General features: G+C 40.3%; 1 protein-coding gene across 4 annotated transcripts; it reads right to left on the bottom strand.

Annotated features, from left to right (window-relative positions):
• Window positions 1–7: 7 nt before the first annotated feature.
• On the bottom strand, window positions 8–20867 carry LOC149718183 (transient receptor potential cation channel subfamily M member-like 2). 4 transcript variants are annotated; one of them, XM_089870942.1, is made up of 26 exons: window positions 20628–20867; window positions 15558–15764; window positions 15405–15449; window positions 14977–15336; window positions 11652–12206; window positions 11472–11565; window positions 10368–10684; window positions 8365–8693; window positions 7973–8307; window positions 7829–7901; window positions 7566–7761; window positions 7317–7460; window positions 4757–5011; window positions 4475–4655; window positions 4355–4408; window positions 4175–4283; window positions 3481–3670; window positions 3257–3393; window positions 3046–3188; window positions 2762–2963; window positions 1519–1674; window positions 1367–1453; window positions 1209–1299; window positions 1041–1142; window positions 764–967; window positions 8–455 (listed from the first exon to the last, which is right to left on the bottom strand). In XM_089870942.1, the coding sequence occupies exons 1-26, from the start codon at window positions 20727–20729 to the stop codon at window positions 345–347; spliced, it is 4779 nt and encodes a 1592-aa protein (XP_089727068.1). In that variant the 5' UTR covers window positions 20730–20867; the 3' UTR covers window positions 8–344. The 4 variants fall into 4 exon arrangements, with proteins under 4 accessions (XP_089727068.1, XP_089726996.1, XP_089726995.1 ...); XM_089870870.1 differs by lacking the exon at window positions 20628–20867 and adding an exon at window positions 15867–16653 and having other exon boundaries at window positions 15558–15761; XM_089870869.1 differs by lacking the exon at window positions 20628–20867 and adding an exon at window positions 15867–16651.
• Between the last annotated feature and the right edge of the window lie 1860 nt (window positions 20868–22727).

Genomic DNA, 22727 nt, shown 5'->3' with positions numbered 1-22727 from the left:
AAACAAATTTAAAATTAAAATTAATGTATTTTATTTCGAAAAACAATGGCATGATAACAAAAATGAAAATGCAGACTGTTTAATACACGATTAATGCCCCTTTTTCTCATCTAATTTCTAAAAAGTAGATTAGTTTTATTCAGAACCTATAACAAAGGCTTAATTATTTACAAAAAAAAATAATAAAGTGGTTAAAAGAAAATGGTCCAAAAAAAATGGTATTCTCGTCCAAAAATAATAGTAGACAAAAATTATTATTTTTAATTAATTAATTAATTAATTAAAATGGTCGAACTTGAATATTGGTTTATTATCCAAAGCTTCTTCGTATTGATTCTAAAATATCACAGCACCGCCGGTTTCAATCTATTAACTATTTCCATAAAAAGCTTTCCTTGACCAGCGGGCAGCTTGGTAAAAACGTCTTCGGTCACCACTCTCCAATTGAGATTTTTCTACAATGAGAAAAACCGGTGTTCAGATTATAAAAATAGCCTTATCCTTGACCCAAACACGTCTACATATCATTAAGCCTAACATGTCTACATTATTATAAAAATAGCCTTATCCTTGACCCAAACACGTCTACATATCGTTAAGCCTAACATGTCTACATTATTATAAAAATAGCCTTATCCTTGACCCAAACATGTCTACATATCGTTAAGCCTAACAAGTCTATATTATTATAAAAATAGGCCTATCGGTTAAGCCTAACAATTGACTATAAAAATAGGCTTATTGTTAAGCCTGACATGCCTACCATTAATTTTTCGGCGACATTTTCCATTCCCGGGTAATGAACGTGCCAAAGTTCAACTTCTTTCCAAGTATTATCGGTATTCCAAGGATCATCCATGTATCCTTGAAGTACCTTGTTGCAAATAAAACTTGTACCAGGATGTGTGCTTTCCTCGCTTCCATCTACGGCGTCAGTATCATTTGGATTCCTACATCCTTTGAAAAACTACCCCCGCAAAATAATAGACATAATTAGGCTTAACCTAGGTCTATATTTTCTAAGCCTTGGCAAGCCGTACTTCCTGTAGTTGGGATTCTTTGGTCCAAATAGTGGAACTGGTCTCTGATATTTTAAATAAGTTACGAATAACCTCGAATTTTTGGTCACCAGGAACAAAAGACTAATTAAAATTATAATTATATTAATGATTAAGCTTATTAGTTAAATTATTTGAATTTAAACGAACCCCCGGAATTGAAAATTGGTCCCGTCTTTCTGTGCGTTGAATAACAAACTCCAAACCCTTACTAGCCATTGAAACTCTAGTTTTAAGCCACCTAATTAACATTAACGAAATTAAATTAACCTGGCGACAATTAAAAGCGGCACCCTTTTATAATCTACCTGGTAATTACGATCAAAATGTAATGATTACAACCCCATCTTGGTAATGCACCACGACCTCTTAATCCCGTTCTTCCCATTGGATTTCTAAGCGGATGAAATTAAAATTCTCAAAATAGGCCTAAAATATTTGGTCTATTTTGCTTTGTAACCTTGGTATTCCTTCTTCAAGCCTGTAAATTTGCGGTTTACCATCGTTTCCGATAATCCAAGACTGTCTATCTATACTAATACCCGCCGCGTTAACGGTAACGCTATTCCATTGAAAAACTGGTAGTTTATCATCAGATCCTTGCAAATGACGAAGCCTAAAATGAAATGCCTATTTTGTTAAGCCTATTTTTAACGACAGTTTAGGCTTAACAAAGTTTCCTCAAAGAAAATGCTCGTTTCTCGGTTTCTCCATTAGGCTAAACCTATTAATTACGCCTTGGCGAGCACCACTATTAGCAAGGTCAAGCCAAGGTCATAGAAGCATTTAGGCCTTGGTCAAATTTCTACTAATTCAATACTCGTATTTAAAGTGCAAGTATTATTAATGCCTATATTGTTAAGCCTATTTTTAATGACAGTTTAGGCTTAACAAAGTTTCCTCAAAGAAAATGCTCGTTTCGTTTCTCCATTAGGCTAAACCTATTAATTACGCCTTGGCGAGCACCACTATTAGCAAGGTCAAGCCAAGGTCATAGAAGCATTTAGGCCTTAGTCAAATTTCTACTAATTCAATACTCGTATTTAAAGTGCAAGTATTATTAATGCCTATTTTGTTAAGCCTATTTTTAACGACAGTTTAGGCTTAACAAAGTTTCCTCGAAGAAAATGCTCGTTTCTCCATTAGGCTAAACCTATTAATTACGCCTTGGCGAGCACCACTATTAGCAAGGTCAAGCCAAGGTCATAGAGGCATTTAGGCCTTAGTCAAATTTCTACTAATTCAATACTCGTATTTAAAGTGCAAGTATTATTAATGCCTATTTTGTTAAGCCTATTTTTAATGACAGTTTAGGCTTAACAAAGTTTCCTCAAAGAAAATGCTCGTTTCGTTTCTCCATTAGGCTAAACCTATTAATTACGCCTTGGCGAGCACCACTATTAGCAAGGTCAAGCCAAGGTCATAGAAGCATTTAAGCCTTAGTCAAATTTCTACTAATTCAATACTCGTATCGTATTTAAAGAGCAAGTATTATTTAAATGGTTAAAATTTTAATACAGCTTTAAACAAACATGCATAAATGACGCGTTACCAAAAGTTGCTGGTAGAAGGTGTAAAATTAGGCTTAATCTTAGGAAGCGCGCAACTCCCGAGAGCTCAGTAATAATTAAAACTAGTACTTACCTTGTCCAATTGCCCTAGATTATTTTAATTAATTAAATTATAATAAAACAATTACTTACAATAGAATATCCTCATCAACCCAAGTTTGTAACTCAATGGGGAAATCGGATTTGGGTCTAGTGTAAGCGACGGCGTCATATTCAATCCACATAACTTCCCAAGGAACAAACTTATCGGGAACGGGCAAACGTTGAACGCGAGTAGAAGGATAGGGCGACGTTCTCGCTAACATGTGCAAGAATGTCAAGCTTTTCATACCCTCTGCCAAAAGAAAGACAAAAAGAAACCACACAACTCAGTGTTTAACAAAAAGAAAAAAACATAAAAAAGCCTCCGGTCGTACCTTCTTTCTTCTCGATCATATGCTTGACCAGTTCCAAATGAACGACAGCGTGATTAGTAACTCTTTCCAAATCGCGAACTCTGCTTTTAATTTGTTTCTGCGACGCTTTCTGATACTCCAAATCATCGGCCATACTCATTAACCTAAAAATAATAAGCAATACGCGAGTTAAGGCTTAGCTTTATTACAAAGCTAAGCCGAATTATCCAACCTTTCCAATTGTTTCTCCATTCTTTCGGACTCTTTATCTTTGGATTCCTTCTTTTTGCTGTATTCCTGGGCCAAATGTCGCCAATAACTGTAATCTTTGCCGCCTTCGCTCGAGTCCGGAGGACGCAAAAGACCGTCCTTGAAAAAACGCTTAGTTAATGCCGATCTAAACGTACTAGGAGGGACAAGGACAACAACACCAGACTTCTTCCTTATTGAACTAACCACGGTGTCGGTTTTACGGCAATGAAAACAAATAAGCGTTTTGAAAATAAACTCCAAAATCATAAAAACAAAGCTGATCAAGCTTAAAGGAGCCGGAAGTCGAAGACGACTAGCGAAATCCATCACTAGACGGTAACGTTGGTATTTCCAAATGGAATCCGATTCCACGATTAATTTTGAAGCTGTAGCGCTATATTTTGAATATTTTCGTTATTATAGTAAGATTTAACCTATAATAGTACTCGCCTGGATACTCGGAACGAGTTACCAGAGTACGCGAGTGGATAGTCGGAACGAGTCACCAGAGTACTCGCCCGGATACTCTGGGAACGAGTTACCAGAGTACTCGCCCGGATACTCTGGGAACGAGTTACCAGAGTACTCGCCCGGATACTCTGGGAACGAGTTACCAGAGTACTCGCCCGGATACTCTGGGAACGAGTTACCAGAGTACTCGCCCGGATACTCTGGGAACGAGTTACCAGAGTACTCGCCCGGATACTCTGGGAACGAGTTACCAGAGTACTCGCCCGGATACTCTGGGAACGAGTTACCAGAGTACGCGAGTGGATACTCGGAACGAGTTACCAGAGTACGCGAGTGGATACTCGGAACGAGTTACCAGAGTACGCGCCCGGATACTCAAGCGAGTTACCAGAGTACTCGCTGCACCCTAAAAATAACCAAATAATACCTGAATAAGGCGTAGAGCAGAGTCATTAGAATCAATTTCAAAATGACAAAATACTGAATTGAAAATAGATAAGGCCAAACTCCGGTATTCGGACACGCGTAATCTTTAACTAAGGGTAAGAAGGTCACGTTAAAGAATGGAAAACGGAAGTAAAGTTTCAAATAAAACATTAAATCTTACAATTGCTAGCGTAACAAATATCACTGAAATTCTTTCGCATACACGCTTTACTAGCTAATTAAAACAAATAATTAATTAAAGTTAATATTTAGGCCTATTAGGGAGGTTTGAGTGACGAACCTTTGGGGTCAAGGTCATCAATGGGTGTAAGGAACATGGAGAACCAAGCTCGATGGAATATCCTTCGAAATAGTTCCATGTTTAACGGATAATCGGGATATAAAACGACATGGATAACGATCCCTCCACTCATAATAACCAACACTGTCATTCTCATAAAATTCACAAAGTCAACTAAAACCTAATAGGACATAAAATCATTTATTCTATCTCCACGGGAATGACCCCTTGACCTTCCCCGTTTACTCGAATATTGCGACGTAAAACTTAATTGGTACTTACCATAAGTTTAACTCTGTACAGGAGTGGTCCCAAGGTGGGTGAAATGGGCAAATAAATAGCGATGAGTCTGAAATAAAAATAGAGCAATCCGACACAGAGAACCACTTTCGTGCTGTATTGATCCAAAAGCGGTTCGTCCCGATTCATAATGTATTCCTCTACCCTAACTACTCGGACGGAGACGTAGAACAAGACGAACAATATGAATAACATGATCTCCAGAACTTTCAAGAACAATGGAACGCTGGCGTATTTCTGAAACAGAGAAAACCTTCAGGTTAATTTTTTATGCATTATTTGCTAAGCCTAACGCTAATTTTTAACTAAATTTCAAATCAGAGATCGCGTCCCCTCGAGCCAATCGGAGATCGCGTCCCCTCGAGCCAATCGGAGATCGCGTCCCCTCGAGCCAATCGGAGATCGCGTCCCCTCGAGCCAATCGGAGATCGCGTCCCCTCGAGCCAATCGGAGATCGCGTCCCCTCGAGCCAATCGGAGATCGCGTCCCCTCGAGCCAATCGGAGATCGCGTCCCCTCGAGCCAATCGGAGATCGCGTCCCCTCGAGCCAATCGGAGATCGCGTCCCCTCGAGCCAATCGGAGATCGCGTCCCCTCGAGCCAATCGGAGATCGCGTCCCCTCGAGCCAATCGGAGATCGCGTCCCCTCGAGCCAATCGGAGATCGCGTCCCCTCGAGCCAATCGGAGATCGCGTCCCCTCGAGCCAATCGGAGATCGCGTCCCCTCGAGCCAATCGGAGATCGCGTCCCCTCTAACCAATCGGAGATCGCGTCCCCTCTAACCAATCGGAGATCGCGTCCCCTCTAACCAATCGGAGATCGCGTCCCCTCGAGCCAATCGGAGATCGCGTCCCCTCGAGCCAATCGGAGATCCCGTCCCCTCGAGCCAATCGGAGATCCCGTCCCCTCGAGCCAATCGGAGATCCCGTCCCCTCGAGCCAATCGGAGATCGCGTCCCCTCGAGCCAATCGGAGATCGCGTCCCCTCGAGCCAATCGGAGATCGCGTCCCCTCGAGCCAATCGGAGATCGCGTCCCCTCGAGCCAATCGGAGATCGCGTCCCCTCGAGCCAATCGGAGATCCCGTCCCCTCTAACCAATCGGAGATCCCGTCCCCTCTAACCAATCGGAGATCCCGTCCCCTCTAACCAATCGGAGATCCCGTCCCCTCTAACCAATCGGAGATCGCGTCCCCTCGAGCCAATCGGAGATCGCGTCCCCTCGAGCCAATCGGAGATCGCGTCCCCTCGAGCCAATCGGAGATCGCGTCCCCTCGAGCCAATCGGAGATCGCGTCCCCTCGAGCCAATCGGAGATCGCGTCCCCTCTAACCAATCGGAGATCGCGTCCCCTCTAACCAATCGGAGATCCCGTCCCCTCTAACCAATCGGAGATCCCGTCCCCTCTAACCAATCGGAGATCCCGTCCCCTCTAACCAATCGGAGATCCCGTCCCCTCTAACCAATCGGAGATCCCGTCCCCTCTAACCAATCGGAGATCCCGTCCCCTCTAACCAATCGGAGATCCCGTCCCCTCTAACCAATCGGAGATCCCGTCCCCTCTAACCAATCGGAGATCCCGTCCCCTCTAACCAATCGGAGATCCCGTCCCCTCTAACCAATCGGAGATCCCGTCCCCTCTAACCAATCGGAGATCCCGTCCCCTCTAACCAATCGGAGATCCCGTCCCCTCTAACCAATCGGAGATCCCGTCCCCTCTAACCAATCGGAGATCCCGTCCCCTCTAACCAATCGGAGATCCCGTCCCCTCTAACCAATCGGAGATCCCGTCCCCTCTAACCAATCGGAGATCCCGTCCCCTCTAACCAATCGGAGATCCCGTCCCCTCTAACCAATCGGAGATCCCGTCCCCTCTAACCAATCGGAGATCCCGTCCCCTCTAACCAATCGGAGATCCCGTCCCCTCGAACCAATCGGAGATCTCGTCCCCTCTAACCAATCGGAGATCTCGTCCCCTCTAACCAATCGGAGATCTCGTCCCCTCTAACCAATCGGAGATCACGTCCCCTCGAACCAATCAGAGATCACGTCCCCTCAAACCAATCAGAGATCACGTCCCCTCGAACCAATCAGAGAACACGTCCCCTCGAACCAATCAGAGATCGCGTCCCCTCGAACCAATCAGAGATCGCGTCCCCTCGAACCAATCAGAGATCGCGTCCCCTCGAACCAATCAGAGATCGCGTCCCCTCTCTAACCAATCAGAGATCGCGTCCCCTCTCTAACCAATCAGAGATCTCGTCCCCTCGAACCAATCAGAGATCACGGCACCACGTGATGCTATCAACTGAAAGCGCGCGCTTTTATTCTCGCGGTCGCTAATTGGTTGGTTACGGAAATTACATATGGCGGAATTTCATCAAACATGAAGGTTAGGCTTAACATCTAACGTAAGCCTTTGACAATTGAATTTATACAAAATTAAGGGAAGCTTTTTGCCATTAGCATATTATTTATCAATCCAAATCATTTAATTAAAAATGCTTTTACTATCTCTAAGTTTTAAAATAAAAACGGACCACTTACTTTGTATAATATGGACGTTCTTCTAATATTCTCTAAGACAATTAAGGTGGTCCAAGCGCAAACGGAGACGTCAATGTACCAATTACCGCAAGAAGGCCATAAAACAGCGATAGAAAACAGACCCAAAAAGGTCATGTAAAAAATCTGTAATAGGTTAAAAACAAATACAACTTAACTACTTACTTCCGGAACAATTTTGAACAACCCTCGGTATCTCAACACAAACAAGTATTGCAAGTATGTACTTACTTGGAACATCCAAAACTTAGTAATAGGAGCGCTCCACATTAAGGCGATCATTTGCCAAAGATGAAGATTAGAACTAATAAAAACTTCGCGGTTCCTTAAAAGTGTCGAGTTTTTCCCTTGAATCTTCGCGAAGATATTCCCGCCGGGTTCGTTACTAGTTTGGCGCATTACTACACTGGCTTGCGTACTATTTTTACTAATAATCAATCAAAGCCTCAAATTAGTCTTAATTAAGCTTTCGCGGCTGCGCAATAAGATAAAACCATTTCTCAAAAGTTCCATACACAGAGTGTTCATGAACTCCGTCTTCACCATCAACCTCGTCTTCGGCTTCCTCTACAAGTACGTACAATTCGACCCAGGTTAACAAAACTGACCACTGATTTGGGTCAGTTCACCTCACTTACCTTCGACTTCATGCAGATCAGGATCTTTCAAAAATACAACCCAAATGTACATCGGGAAGATGAAAGTGGCGCTCAGGATGACTTTGAGCCATTGGGGAAGCGTAAATGGACCCCAAGTAATGTCCCTAATGCGAATACGACCCATAAAAACGGAAGTGAGCCATTTCTGGCAACACTGATGCGACATAAAGGTTCGATTATTCGCCGATGCCGCGATATCTACGGCCGTTTTCATCCCCCAATCGGAACTCTCTTCGCTCAAAACTTCCCGCGCACGACAAACGGACTCTTCGAAACTAGCGTCCAGAACTTTGGTAGCCATGTCCGAAAATTCTCTGTAATTAAGTTAATTAGACGCGGGGGAAGAAACTTGGGGGTTTTTAGGCAATTACTGTCGCAAATTTTCAATTTTCTTGATCATAACGGAATCATTGATGAAATAAAGTAGACGATCATAGATCATAGAAACAACTAGGGCTAAATGAACGGGTTGATCACTGTGTTTCCATAAGATCATGGCGAGTTTAGAATGATTGGTTAAAACGGCCCATATTGTTAAGATTGCTAGAGATTTCCTCTCGGCCGATGCCGCGTCAACGATGTACATTGACATGGCGTTTAAATGCATCTCTTGCGAATTGACAAAATGTCTGACATCAGTCAGTTGTTCTATCAACCAATTTAAATCGTTCTCCAAGAAGAACTTATTCGGTTTCGTGTACTGAAAACGTTCAGAACATCATATATATATATATTTTCTCAATTACCGTCTTAAAAATTGGCAGGGCGACTTATGGCTAGTACTCGGGAGTATTACGCCTCATACTTTGGGAGTATCGCGACTAATACTTTGGGAGTATCGCGACTAATACTTTGGGAGTATCGCGACTAATACTTTGGGAGTATCGCGACTAATACTTTGGGAGTATCGCGACTAATACTTTGGGAGTATCGCGACTAATACTTTGGGAGTATCGCGACTAATACTTTGGGAGTATCGCGACTAATACTTTGGGAGTATCGCGACTAATACTTTGGGAGTATCGCGACTAATACTTTGGGAGTATCGCGACTAATACTTTGGGAGTATCGCGACTAATACTTTGGGAGTATCGCGACTAATACTTTGGGAGTATCGCGACTAATACTTTGGGAGTATCGCGACTAATACTTTGGGAGTATCGCGACTAATACTTTGGGAGTATCGCGACTAATACTTTGGGAGTATCGCGACTAATACTTTGGGAGTATCGCGACTAATACTTTGGGAGTATCGCGACTAATACTTTGGAGTATCGCGACTAATACTTTGGAGTATCGCGACTAATACTTTGGGAGTATCGCGACTAATACTTTGGGAGTATCGCGACTAATACTTTGGGAGTATCGCGACTAATACTTTGGGAGTATCGCGACTAATACTTTGGGAGTATCGCGACTAATACTTTGGGAGTATCGCGACTAATACTTTGGGAGTATCGCGACTAATACTTTGGAGTATCGCGACTAATACTTTGGAGTATCGCGACTAATACTTTGGAGTATCGCGACTAATACTTTGGAGTATCGCGACTAATACTTTGGAGTATCGCGACTAATACTTTGGAGTATCGCGCCTCATACTTTGGAGTATCACGCCTCATACTTTGGAGTATTACGCCTCATACTTTGGAGTATTACGCCTCATACTTTGGAGTATTACGCCTCATACTTTGGAGTATTACGCCTCATACTTTGGAGTATTACGCCTCATACTTTGGAGTATTACGCCTCATACTTTGGAGTATTACGCCTCATACTTTGGAGTATTACGCCTCATACTTTGGAGTATTACGCCTCATACTTTGGAGTATTACGCCTCATACTTTGGAGTATTACGCCTCATACTTTGGAGTATTACGCCTCATACTTTGGAGTATTACGCCTCATACTTTGGAGTATTACGCCTCATACTTTGGAGTATTACGCCTCATACTTTAGAGTATTACGCCTCATACTTTGGAGTATTACGCCTCATACTTTGGGAGTATCGAGACTAATACTTTGGAGTATTACGCCTCATACTTTGGGAGTATCGCGACTAATACTTTGGGAGTATCGCGACTAATACTTTGGGAGTATCGCGACTAATACTTTGGGAGTATCGCGACTAATACTTTGGGAGTATCGCGACTAATACTTTGGGAGTATCGCGACTAATACTTTGGGAGTATCGCGACTAATACTTTGAGTATCGCGTCTAATACTCGTTAATGTTAAGCTCCATAGAGATTAACATTACGCTTTTGGATTAATACTCAATACTTTCGAGTACTCGAACAAGTTACTCTATTTTAACGAGTACTCGTCTGGCCCTCTGTTTTTATAAAGAAAGAAACCTTTGCGGTGTACTTACAGCGGCGTGTCCCAAGACACCTTCCCAACAAACTGTGTGAAAAAATTCCTGATCCTGACACTTAACAAAGAGATTTTTAAGGCGTCGCGGCGTCAAATATTTATGAATTTTAAAACCCTGTTTCAAAAATAAATCAACGAATCCTTCTCGGTCGGATTGCGTTAAAGCTCGCTCGAAAACGGCTTTATCGACTTTGAACTTTAAAGTCGGATCTTTTCGAAAAACTTCCGTCGTGGCTAAATGCTCGCTATTCCAATCTAAGGTTAAAATTAAATCTTTTTGCATTTGGACGTCCCAATTGTGATCGGGTTGTTGCGCTGAAAATACACATATCGATCGCAAATTGCTCATGAAAATATATATCGATCGCAAATTGATCATGAAAATATATCGATCGCAAGTTGATCATGAAAATATATCGATCGCAAGTTGATCATGAAAATACGCATTCATCACAAATTGATCATGAAAATACGCATTCATCACAAATTGATCATGAAAATACGCATTCATCACAAATTGATCATGAAAATACATCGATCGGAAATTGATCATGAAAATATGCATTCATCACAAATTGATCATGAAAATACATCGATCGGAAATTGATCATGAAAATACATCGATCGCAAATTGATCATGAAAATATATCGATCGCAAATTGATCATGAAAGTACATCGATCGCAAATTGATCATGAAAATACATAAATCGCAAATTGATCGTGAAAATACATCGATCGCATAATTGATCATGAAAATACATCGATCGCAAATTGATCATGAAAATACATCGATCGCAAATTGATCGTGAAAATACGTAGATCGCAAATTGATCATGAAAATACGTAGATCGCAATTTGATCATGAAAATACATAGATCGCAAATTGATCATGAAAATACATCGATCGCAAATTGATCATGAAAATACTTCGATCGCAAATTGATCATGAAAATACATAGATCGCATATTGATCATGATAATACATCGATCGCAAAATTGATCATGATAATACATGGATCGCAAATTGACCATGATAATACATGGATCGCAAATTGACCATGATAATACATGGATCGCAAATTGATCCTTTCCAATTCTTACATTTAAATAAGGCAGTCAATATGTAGTCACCCAAATCTTCAAGATTACAAGAATAACTATGAATATTCAAAATAGTTAAGTACACTTGTTCATTCTGCCAATGAATGTAAAAAAAAATGAACATAAATTAGTTTAAATCAACTTTAACCCCATCATTGATACTAGTCTTAGTGGTCTTACTTTAGTAGCGTGTCGAACGCAATCTATAATTCGTTCCCTAAACAAATTCCTAGTTAATTGATTTTCCCTGAGCGCGGGAAAATGTTGCGCTATTTTCAAAGACAGTTCGGGTTTTAGGAACTCTTCGATGTATTCCGTATCCCAGATACGATCTCCTCTTTGCAAAATGGAGTAGTACGCGAAAGCGACTAAATCGGCCAAACCGCCGGAACCCCTGATGACCACGACGGGGATTCCTTTTCTCAACGTTTCTAATATTAAACGGGCGCATTCGTATCCGCCATCAACCAGAACGGCAACGATAGGAACGGCAATTTTCGAAAGCAACTCGTTGCTGCTTTGCGTTATAGCTTTGCCAATATCCTCGGTGGCGATTTGCACTTGCGCAATATTGGTATTGATGACGGTTTGTTGCCAATGAAGGACAAAGTGCGTTAAACCAGTACGATTAAAGGTGCCGTCTTTAACGATGATGTAATGGGAATGATCGGGGTTTAACTCGTATCTTTTATCGTCAACTGAGTTCCCCTCATTTTCGATTTCAATGCGTCCTTGCTGTTTGTTGTTTAATTATTAAATTACTTAAGCCTTGTCTACTCTACTCAGGGTTCATACAACTTTTGGAAAACAAATTTCCCTGAGATTTCCAGGTTTTTCCCCTATATGGAGTATCCTATGGAGCAAATGTTAACGAAGGAGGGGGGGGGCAAATAGGACTATTACATAATCAAAGGACATCCCCGTATCTCTAATATAACCAGAGTTATGAGCCTCCAAAGTTGAGTGCAATGTTAATCCTATGGAGGGTATGTTCAAGAACATTTTACTCAATTACTCGGCCCCTGTTTGTCGTAGCCCCAAGTTTTTAGTATGGTTGGATGGGGGGCAAATAGGACTATAACATACTCAAAGGACATCCCCGTATCTCTAATATAACCAGAGTTATGAGCCTCCAAATTTGGGTGTAATGTTAATCCTATGGAGGGTATGTTCATGAACCTTTTACTCAATTACTCGGCCCCTGTTTGTCGTAGCCCCAAGTCTTTAGTATGGTTGGATGGGGGGCAAATTGGACTATGACATACTCAAAGGACATCCCTGTATCTCTAATATAACCAGAGTTATGAGCCTCCAAAGTTGGGTGTAATGTTAATCCTATGGAGGGGATGTTCATGAACCTTTTACTCAATTACTCGGCCCCTGTTTGTCGTAGCCCCAAGTTTTTAGTATGGTTGGATGGGGGGCAAATTGGACTATGACATACTCAAAGGACATCCCTGTATCTCTAATATAACCAGAGTTATGAGCCTCCAAAGTTGGGTGTAATGTTAATCCTATGGAGGGGATGTTCATGAACCTTTTACTCAATTACTCGGCCCCTGTTTGTCGTAGCCCCAAGTCTTTAGTATGGTTGGATGGGGGGCAAATTGGACTATGACATACTCAAAGGACATCCCTGTATCTCTAATATAACCAGAGTTATGAGCCTCCAAAGTTGGGTGTAATGTTAATCCTATGGAGGGGATGTTCATGAACCTTTAACTCAATTACTCGGCCCCTGTTTGTCGTAGCCCCAAGTTTTTAGTATGGTTGGATGGGGGGCAAATTGGACTATGACATACTCAAAGGACATCCCTGTATCTCTAATATAACCAGAGTTATGAGCCTCCAAAGTTGGGTGTAATGTTAATCCTATGGAGGGGATGTTCATGAACCTTTTACTCAATTACTCGGCCCCTGTTTGTCGTAGCCCCAAGTCTTTAGTATGGTTGGATGGGGGGCAAATTGGACTATGACATACTCAAAGGACATCCCTGTATCTCTAATATAACCAGAGTTATGAGCCTCCAAAGTTGGGTGTAATGTTAATCCTATGGAGGGGATGTTCATGAACCTTTAACTCAATTACTCGGCCCCTGTTTGTCGTAGCCCCAAGTTTTTAGTATGGTTGGATGGGGGGCAAATTGGACTATGACATACTCAAAGGACATCCCTGTATCTCTAATATAACCAGAGTTATGAGCCTCCAAAGTTGGGTGTAATGTTAATCCTATGGAGGGGATGTTCATGAACCTTTTACTCAATTACTCGGCCCCTGTTTGTCGTAGCCCCAAGTCTTTAGTATGGTTGGATGGGGGGCAAATTGAACTATGACATACTCAAAGGACATCCCTGTATCTCTAATATAACCAGAGTTATGAGCCTCCAAAGTTGGGTGTAATGTTAATCCTATGGAGGGGATGTTGATGAACCTTTTACTCAATTACTCGGCCCCTGTTTGTCGTAGCCCCAAGTCTTTAGTATGGTTGGATGGGGGGCAAATTGGACTATGACATACTCAAAGGACATCCCTGTATCTCTAATATAACCAGAGTTATGAGCCTCCAAAGTTGGGTGTAATGTTAATCCTATGGAGGGGATGTTCATGAACCTTTTACTCAATTACTCGGCCCCTGTTTGTCGTAGCCCCAAGTCTTTAGTATGGTTGGATGGGGGGCAAATTGGACTATGACATACTCAAAGGACATCCCTGTATCTCTAATATAACCAGAGTTATGAGCCTCCAAAGTTGGGTGTAATGTTAATCCTATGGAGGGGATGTTCATGAACCTTTTACTCAATTACTCGGCCCCTGTTTGTCGTAGCCCCAAGTTTTTAGTATGGTTGGATGGGGGGCAAATTGGACTATGACATACTCAAAGGACATCCCTGTATCTCTAATATAACCAGAGTTATGAGCCTCCAAAGTTGGGTGTAATGTTAATCCTATGGAGGGGATGTTCATGAACCTTTTACTCAATTACTCGGCCCCTGTTTGTCGTAGCCCCAAGTCTTTAGTATGGTTGGATGGGGGGCAAATTGGACTATGACATACTCAAAGGACATCCCTGTATCTCTAATATAACCAGAGTTATGAGCCTCCAAAGTTGGGTGTAATGTTAATCCTATGGAGGGGATGTTCATGAACCTTTTACTCAATTACTCGGCCCCTGTTTGTCGTAGCCCCAAGTTTTTAGTATGGTTGGATGGGGGGCAAATTGGACTATGACATACTCAAAGGACATCCCCGTATCTCTAATATAACCAGAGTTATGAGCCTCCAAAGTATAGTGTAATGTTAATCCTATGGAGGGTATGTTTTTGAACATTTTGCTTAATTACTCGGCCCCTAGCTGTTTGACGCAAATTTCCCTGATTTCCCTGAATTATACTAAAAATTCGAAATTTCCCTGAGGTTTTTGTCAACTATTTATTTCCCTGATTTTTCCTGGTTTTCCAGGTTTGTATGAACCCTGTCTACAAGAACTTTGAACTTTCGACTTACGGAACAATCTAAGAGATCCGCGTAACTCAAATTATCTTCTCTGGTTATTCCAACTAATGTCAAAGGTTGATGAGAAGTTTTGCCTCTATTATGATATTTTCGATGTTTATGGCATTTAAAGGCCTCTCTCTTTTTTAACTCGTCGGAACGCGCGTCACCGATGACTTTAGCGATGCCCACATTCAAACCAGGGGTGACAATCCACATATTTGTGGTATTGGCGGCTTTTATTATGCCTTTAGCGAAATTTTCGAGTTGTCTAGTGTTTTGCCAATTACTTAGCGAGGACAGATTCGAAACTACTTGGAGAATTATTCTGGGGTTTGTTAACCTCCATTCGTCTTGAAATATTTGCATAACCTTAATATTTAATTCGTTAATCTAAAATTCGCCTACTTCATTTAATTTTAATTAATATTTTTAATTACTTCATCCATGGCAATATCGTGATTAATGCGCATGAATGGATGTCCCTAAATTAATCACATTAATTAACCTTAACTAATTAACTTTCACGTACTATTTAATATCTCCGCGTTTTACTCCATTGACAATTATGTTGAACAAAAGTGAACACTTACCACAGTTTCATACGCAAAATTTTTAAAGAAAGCAACTTCCGCCGTAATAGGTTGTGTTCTTTTAGTCCCGGCATCTTCGCTGAAATTAACGGAAGGTGCGTGGCTTACTTGCCGATCAACTGCTCTTTCAGTTGAAGGTTGTTGATGTAAAGAGTTTCTAGTGACTCTCCTCCTTAGTGACAGTTCATGGGAATGTGGCTCAGACTGCTAATAAACCAAAAAAACGCGATATTACAGACCAAATTCACGTTATCTAGGCTGATAAGATTAAACAAAACAACATGTGGGATTTGATTTTCGAGTACTTACGTCAACTTCGTCATATGGATGTCGGCGGAAAGTTCTAATAAACCTTCTACTAATATTATTTAAACTTAAACACGAAGATTCTTCGGATGTAACCGTAGTTTTACTTCCTAATTCGCCTGGCATGGTGATTTTTTTATCGATTTTCTTGTGATTTTTATCGATTTTATATGGAAATCTATTTATATCATGTCTAAAAACAGTTCAAAAATCGCGGGCACGCCTACAAGTTGGTTTCGCCCCTCTACCCACGCTTTGATTTTGACGCGGGCCTAACCTAACCTAAAACTACTATCAGTTAATTTTGCCTGTTTTAATCAAAATTACAATAAAATTTTCACTGGAGCATAAATCGGGAGTTTAATTGTACTTAATTTACCGGTTTCAAGATTATAACTTTGATTAAAATTAACTAAACACGATTAAACTTCAAAAGCGGCTAGAACGCTCCACGCTCGGACTTACGATCGAACCGCCCGACAACAAGCAGACGCCAAAAAATTACGTCACGCGAGGTAACGTGACTGGACAGAAACCTTGAATCAAACCTTGACTCTACCTGTACAGTGTAATTTTAAAATATTTGGCGGTACCCGAGAGAAACTAATTACGATTATTATCTTGTTGTGAGATACTTAAGCTACTGTTACATCTTTCCCCCGGACTGTAATTTTTTCGCGCTCTCATATAACACTTAAGCTAGACAGTGTAGTTGGCGTATTTCCTGCGGCATTTTTCTAGAAATTAGATACAGTTCGCGCCCCAGGTCATAGAAAGTCTTTTTTTCCGCTGCATCACTCCTCTACTTGTACTTTGACGTTAGAATGACTCAAATAATAAACAGGAATTTCAAGATTTACATAAATAAACTAAAAGACCCGGTATAAGTGACCTAGAAATAATTTTTCAAGAGTATCAGCGTATGCCTACCTTTGCCTATATTATAAGCTATCGTAAAATAAGATAAGGTGTCAATACTCTTTAATATTTACACTTTTTCTTTGTATTCCTCTCAATATGGAGAAATTATATTGATTTAAGTGCATGACGTAAATTCGCGCGCTACCCACGCGAGATGGGGGAAGTAAAAATATCCCACGTGCTTGTATTTCCGCATCTGATTAAAACACTTCCGTTTCTCGCGTGATTTGAAACAAATAGGTAGTGTTTTAAAAAATCTATACCATAATAAAAATTCTACTGGCCTACTGCCAAGTACAAACAACAAAACAAAAGGTTCAAACTACCTACTAACGTCTCTTCCGAACACTGGAAATGCTTCACGCGAATACTAAACACGTAGGTTACTTGATATTCCAACTTTCCAAGAATCATTGTGAAAAATTGATTTTTGCTTCCCGGGAAAGTTACGTCACAAGCAGCGATACAACATGCGAGACAATCATTAAGTCGCTATACCAAATGTTATTAAGAATGTATCTGGGATTGTAGGCTTGTAGGTTTGACCATGGGTTTGACCTAATCCATGAAAAAGAGCGCTAGTTTACTTTCAAGGGCTTTGAAAATATTGAACAATTTTCCGACACTCAGAGAGAGAAAAACCTTGAAACGACATCAACTTTGACAGAATCTACCTGGCATTTTATTTCTAGAGCGAGTTGTCAATAAAACCAATCCAAGTTTGCTTTAAGAACATAAGTTTATTTTACCGCGTTCATGATAACGTTTGAAATGAATTGGGAGAAAATTAGGAAGCGTTCCAATTTAAGTGAAAACAATAACCGACTGTTATACTTTCAAAATAAATGGAGCTTATAAATATTTCTGGTGTTATATCAAGGCAAGAAGTGATATCTAGTTTATTAGGGAGAAGGTATGCCTGAGTTTTCGCGCGCCATAGTCCCAGTCCTCCTTTCAAAATACAAGGAGGGGGGACGTAAAAGGAGGCCGCGGGTTATTTCGCCTCTCCTCAGTCGGAAAATACGTAATTTTCGTCATTCGCGTCTCGCTGACGTCAGTTTTCAAGAACCGATGAGATGCTGGCTGTAATTTAGAGGCGAGGATTAACTCAGGACCTACGTTTGGACTGGAGATAAAGCTAGAAATGTGGCCAATCTAGACCTTCTCTCTAATAAACTGGATATCACTTTTTGATCAAGTTCATAATTTCGAAATAAATAATTTTCAAAGTAATCACTGTAGGCGCCGGAGAGGGGGAAGTAATAAATGTATTCCTCTAAGACCACTGCAATCATAATTTATGCTAATTTGATCATAAAAGACTTTAGAATTACAAAATCCATGTTATGACAGACATAAAGACAACGTCTACGGTATGGATTATTTTCCTTTTAAAGGGAATACCACTGTATTTATGAAACACCCTTGTAGTGGGTGGAAACCGAATTCGTACAATGGCTTTCGAAAATAAATTTTCTACATAGCAACCTACTTTCTACGTAATGATTCGTCTCACGTATAACAATAATGGGCAAGAAGTAAAATAAAACTGACGTAATGAAATAGCTATTTCGGGGTGTGGTAAAGACCTCTAAATATAAGGAAATCATTTAATAACTTCGGGATCTTACCCAGGCTACTTCTGTTAAAATAGAAACAAATAATATAGTGAACGCGTTACAAAAAGGTCAAAACAACACGAACCCGAGGTTGATTAACCTTTGACCCAAGATGACCCCACCCTCTTACATGTACTAATTACGTAGAACGAGTGTAGGTATTAAATAGGTCGTGAAATTTGTGATAACCGCGGGAAAGTGTCATCTTATGATTAATTAGCAAAATATCTTCTATCTTATCATAACCTAAGGAGTGCCTTGGGTAAACATACTCGACGTTGAAGAGTGATTGTACTACTTTATTGACTTTGCGAGCTAAGCCTAATCTACATCTTCGCGCCAAAAACGAAATACTCGAAGATGATATCAAAGAGGCTTCTTTCATGAAATAGAACGCGCCACTCTCAAACGTAAATAGTTATCTTTGAATAAAAAAAATAATTTTGACAGTTTCGATGGTGCTATTCATTTAAAATCAACTTGAATACGAGGCGCTACTCACTACCAAATTCCTCGCCCACCGATTACGGGAAATCGTGCAATTCGTTTTAATATTGTTAAGAGATAGCGAATGGCCCCTTCCTAAGATGCTACCTTTATCTGAAAGTGTTTTTAGAGTAAGATAAAAATTAAACCTTTTAAACAAAAAGGATTGCTTCCTTTGTGTCTCAATAATATCTAGAAATAAGTGCCGATCAAGGTCTGTTAATAAGTTACTAAATAACTACGCAACTTCCTTTAATAGTACGTCTAGACTCTAAAGACATTATAGTGAAAGTCATGGAGTAAGATACCTAACATTACAATTCCCTTTTCCATGTATTCGAGAGGATACAGTAGTACATGTACGTCACACTCTCTTAAGTCTTACCACGGTTCTAGCAGCCATATTGGTGGATTTCAACTTTCCTAAAGCATTGTACCCACCAATATGGCCATGTGTAAATTATCTCACGAATCTTAGCTCCTCCCCAAATGAAAGCTCCAGGTATTTTGGCAACCCGGGATTATAAAGGTAGTGTAGCCCTATCTCTAAAATGAAGTATCTTTATATATATTATAGTAGGGTCAACGAACGGTTCCGGTTGAGGGTTCCCTATTTAAGAGGGGAAAATAAAAACCTTCACTCTGTTTAAACATTAATAAAAAAATTTCGTCTCCATTGTTACCGGTAGAACTCGATCCTATTGGTTGTCAAACCCCCATGACTTTGACAGCAAGCACACAGTTGCTGTAGGCCTGTACTCTTACTATGCACAGCCTACGTGTTGTTTCTCAACCTAAACTATGTCGATATGATATATTTTTATCGGAATTATTGATTACAAATATAATCGAAGAGAAATAATCAAAATGTCGTTTGTTAAAATTTTAGTTTTTTTTTTGTGTGTTTTGTTTTCTGGTTATGACGCGTGATCTATCTCACTAATGATCAGATCATTATAATCTTTACTAAATGGGACATATCGTACAGAAGTAAATGAAGTTAAAGTTACAATAATATATGTAGTTTCAATATCTGTCAGAGCAAAATTATAAATTCAAATATTATTTACTTCAAGTAACATCCTTCTTCTTACGAAATCTAGTGTTTGAGGGGTTTGGTGGTAAACCAAACCGCTAAAAGGCTAAGCTCAGAGGTATTTTAAGTCAATAGATTTAATACAAAAACCAAAATAGTCTCCGAGAAGTTTGGACGTAATCCAAACCGCTCATAGATTAAGCTTAGAGATATTCGTATTCCCCGCTATTAGATACAGTACTGGAATAAAAATCTAGTGTTTGAGGGGTTTATTCGTAAACCAAGCCCCTCAAAGACTAAGTTAAGAGATATTCCCCGCTACAGTGCAGGAATAAAAATCTAGAGTTTGAGGGGTTTATACGTAAACCAAGCCCCTCAAAGACTAAGTTAAGAGATATTTCCTGTCATTATAAAATAAAAGTACAGGAACAGGTTTCCTCGAGTGATGACAGATTTTTGGCAGTCGTTTAACAACAATCAAAGAAGTCACTTATCGAATTACTACGTGTGGGTCAAAGGTCAGACTCGGATCTTCTACGGTATTAACAGTACCGCAAAAATGACACAATGACACTCGGGAAATGTACTAAGAGAAATTGTTACGTCAGACAGTGACTTAAGTATTTTTCATCAATTCCGAGTTAATCAAATCCCAATGTGCTTCTTTAAGAAAGAACTAATTTAAGTGAAAATAATACGAACCCTTTTGGGAATGTCGCTAACTCTAGCTGACGAACCTCTGCAAATACAACACCGGATATCGCCGCAACAACAAATGCCCGTACCGCTTGACGTGTTACCCATTTTCTTAACTATAACTACGCGTTTAACCCGTTACTACAATTTGAAATCTTCACGTGTACCACGACCACCACCGATGATTGCAAGGAAAGACAAGGTTGGTAAAACAAAGCAACGTCAAGGTAGAACTCATCTTACTGTCGCTCTAGTCGTCTTTCTCTATGTGAAAGAGCGAAGCGGCGATAGTCTGTCATAACTTAGTCGCGCCTTATCTGAAATAGGCGGCGCTTTTGGCCCTAGATAGTGTATAGTGTATGGCAGTGTTGCCGTTGCCGCGCTGGAGTAGAGTACAAAATCCAATAATCCAGCACTCACTAGGGAATAGGGATCCATAAATAAGAAAGGTCACTAAAAAAATGGATAAGAGTTTGACCCCGGAATCGTAAACTTTCGATTCCGAAACCAGTGTGTATATTTTATTTGTTTTCAAGAAATCGTAATAAAATGTGTTTGTTGTTGACCATTTCGGTTATATAATAAAAAAACGCGGCGATTTATGGTAACGGATTTCACCGTTAAAGTCGCCCACTACTTAACCCTTTGACGATCAATTTATGATCGAAGTAGATCAACTAGAAGTTGTCAATTAAAACACTAAATTGAAATAGAAATAAGAAAGTGAGGTAGCAAGGAGAGCGTTGATGACATCATAAGTTCATAAGATATATTGGCCATAAGTTGTCACTGGTTATAAATTGGAGCTTGTCATGAAGTGAGTGAGGTAGGTCATAGATTCAGGGTTAAAGGGTCTGTCCGACCCCCTCTCCTTTTTTACCCACCCGCTATGTTAAGCTCTATGAGGAAGATCGTCGTTTGTCCCACTCTCCGAACAGCCCCTTTAAGCGAGGGAGGCCTGGTGAGGCGCTGCTGTCAAAGGCTTAGTAATGCGGACTAAATAGGACTAGATGGAAGTCCTGCATGCAAAATTAACCACCACCGAGTGTAGGACTTCAATTCTTGCTTCCGTCGTTCTCGAACTAGCTCGAGCTGTAAGTCTCTCAGTAGCATTACGAATCGTATAGGTAGTGTCATACTTATGGAAGGAACATATCCCTTATAAACTTATGCTACTACTTGGAACTTTTTTGTACTTACTTCGCGGTTAATCTACTTTAAAGGGGTTTACTGGACACGTGAGTCCAGGCTCCAAACGCTCGCGGACGCTGGACGCCAAAAACAATCGATAACTCTCTTTTAAGTTCTTTGTTCGCGTCAACAGAGTTAACGAAAGAAATAACGAGATCTGGGGATTTCTTTCTCGGTATACTTCAGACTTCTAACTTATTAACCGGGTTTGAACGAAAATATTTAAGGTTGTAAACGACATAACGACTGAGACGTTGACATTTTGCGCCTTGAATCAATAACTCGGGAAGGGAGAGTGAGTGAGTTAGGGACTCAGAAGGGTCGTAAAAAAAAATATGACTCAAATATAAACTCCATATACCATCCAACTTACGCCATTAAATAAACATTTTTATGACTTGGCTTACGAAGATTGAATGTTTATGAACAATTTCGATAATAGAGGGCGCCACTATACCCAATTTTGATTAACGTAAACTTAAGTTTGATTTAAGAATGAGTTTAAAGAAAAAGTTCAGATTACATACCATTATTGTGCCTCAAAAGAATGGCCTATTTCTAAATAAAAAGGAAAATTATTAAAAAAATAAATATATATAAATCTTATTATAAACTAATTAGAATTTAATTAGTTTAAAAAATAAGGACTACTGCCTCGCCATTGCTTTAGTGGCGTCTGCTAAATCGAACGTCACGACAGACGTAATTGTCCTCCATCCAATGGTATCAAACACTAATACAAAATGAAATAGGTTCAAAAAAAAAAGTCAATTTCACATTACCGTTGTTGACAAACTATCGGAATTTGAAACGCTCTCGGAAGATGGTAGTCCAAATTGTCCTCTATCGAACGGTACCGAGAACGTGGTCCTATACCAAACAGATTTCGAGAAAATAAGGTTTAAAGAAAATATC

The sequence above is a fragment of the Phalangium opilio genome, unplaced genomic scaffold, assembly GCF_054372755.1.
Source record: "Phalangium opilio isolate 3A_F unplaced genomic scaffold, DU_Popi_V2 ptg000002l_1, whole genome shotgun sequence".
Lineage (NCBI taxonomy): Eukaryota > Metazoa > Arthropoda > Arachnida > Opiliones > Phalangiidae > Phalangium > Phalangium opilio.
This window is presented reverse-complemented; position numbering and strand designations above follow the sequence as displayed.

Excerpts from the sequence above, each read along its gene's own strand:
- LOC149718183 (XM_089870869.1), bottom strand. The coding sequence starts at position 15,989 with ATGCCAGGCGAATTAGGAAGTAAAACTACGGTTACATCCGAAGAATCT. Across the intron at positions 5,012-7,316 it reads GAACGTCCATATTATACAAA|AAATACGCCAGCGTTCCATT; the intron begins GTAAGTGGTCCG and ends TCTCTGTTTCAG. Across the intron at positions 1,675-2,761 it reads GTTGATGAGGATATTCTATT|GCTTCGTCATTTGCAAGGAT; the intron begins GTAAGTAATTGT and ends ATTTCATTTTAG.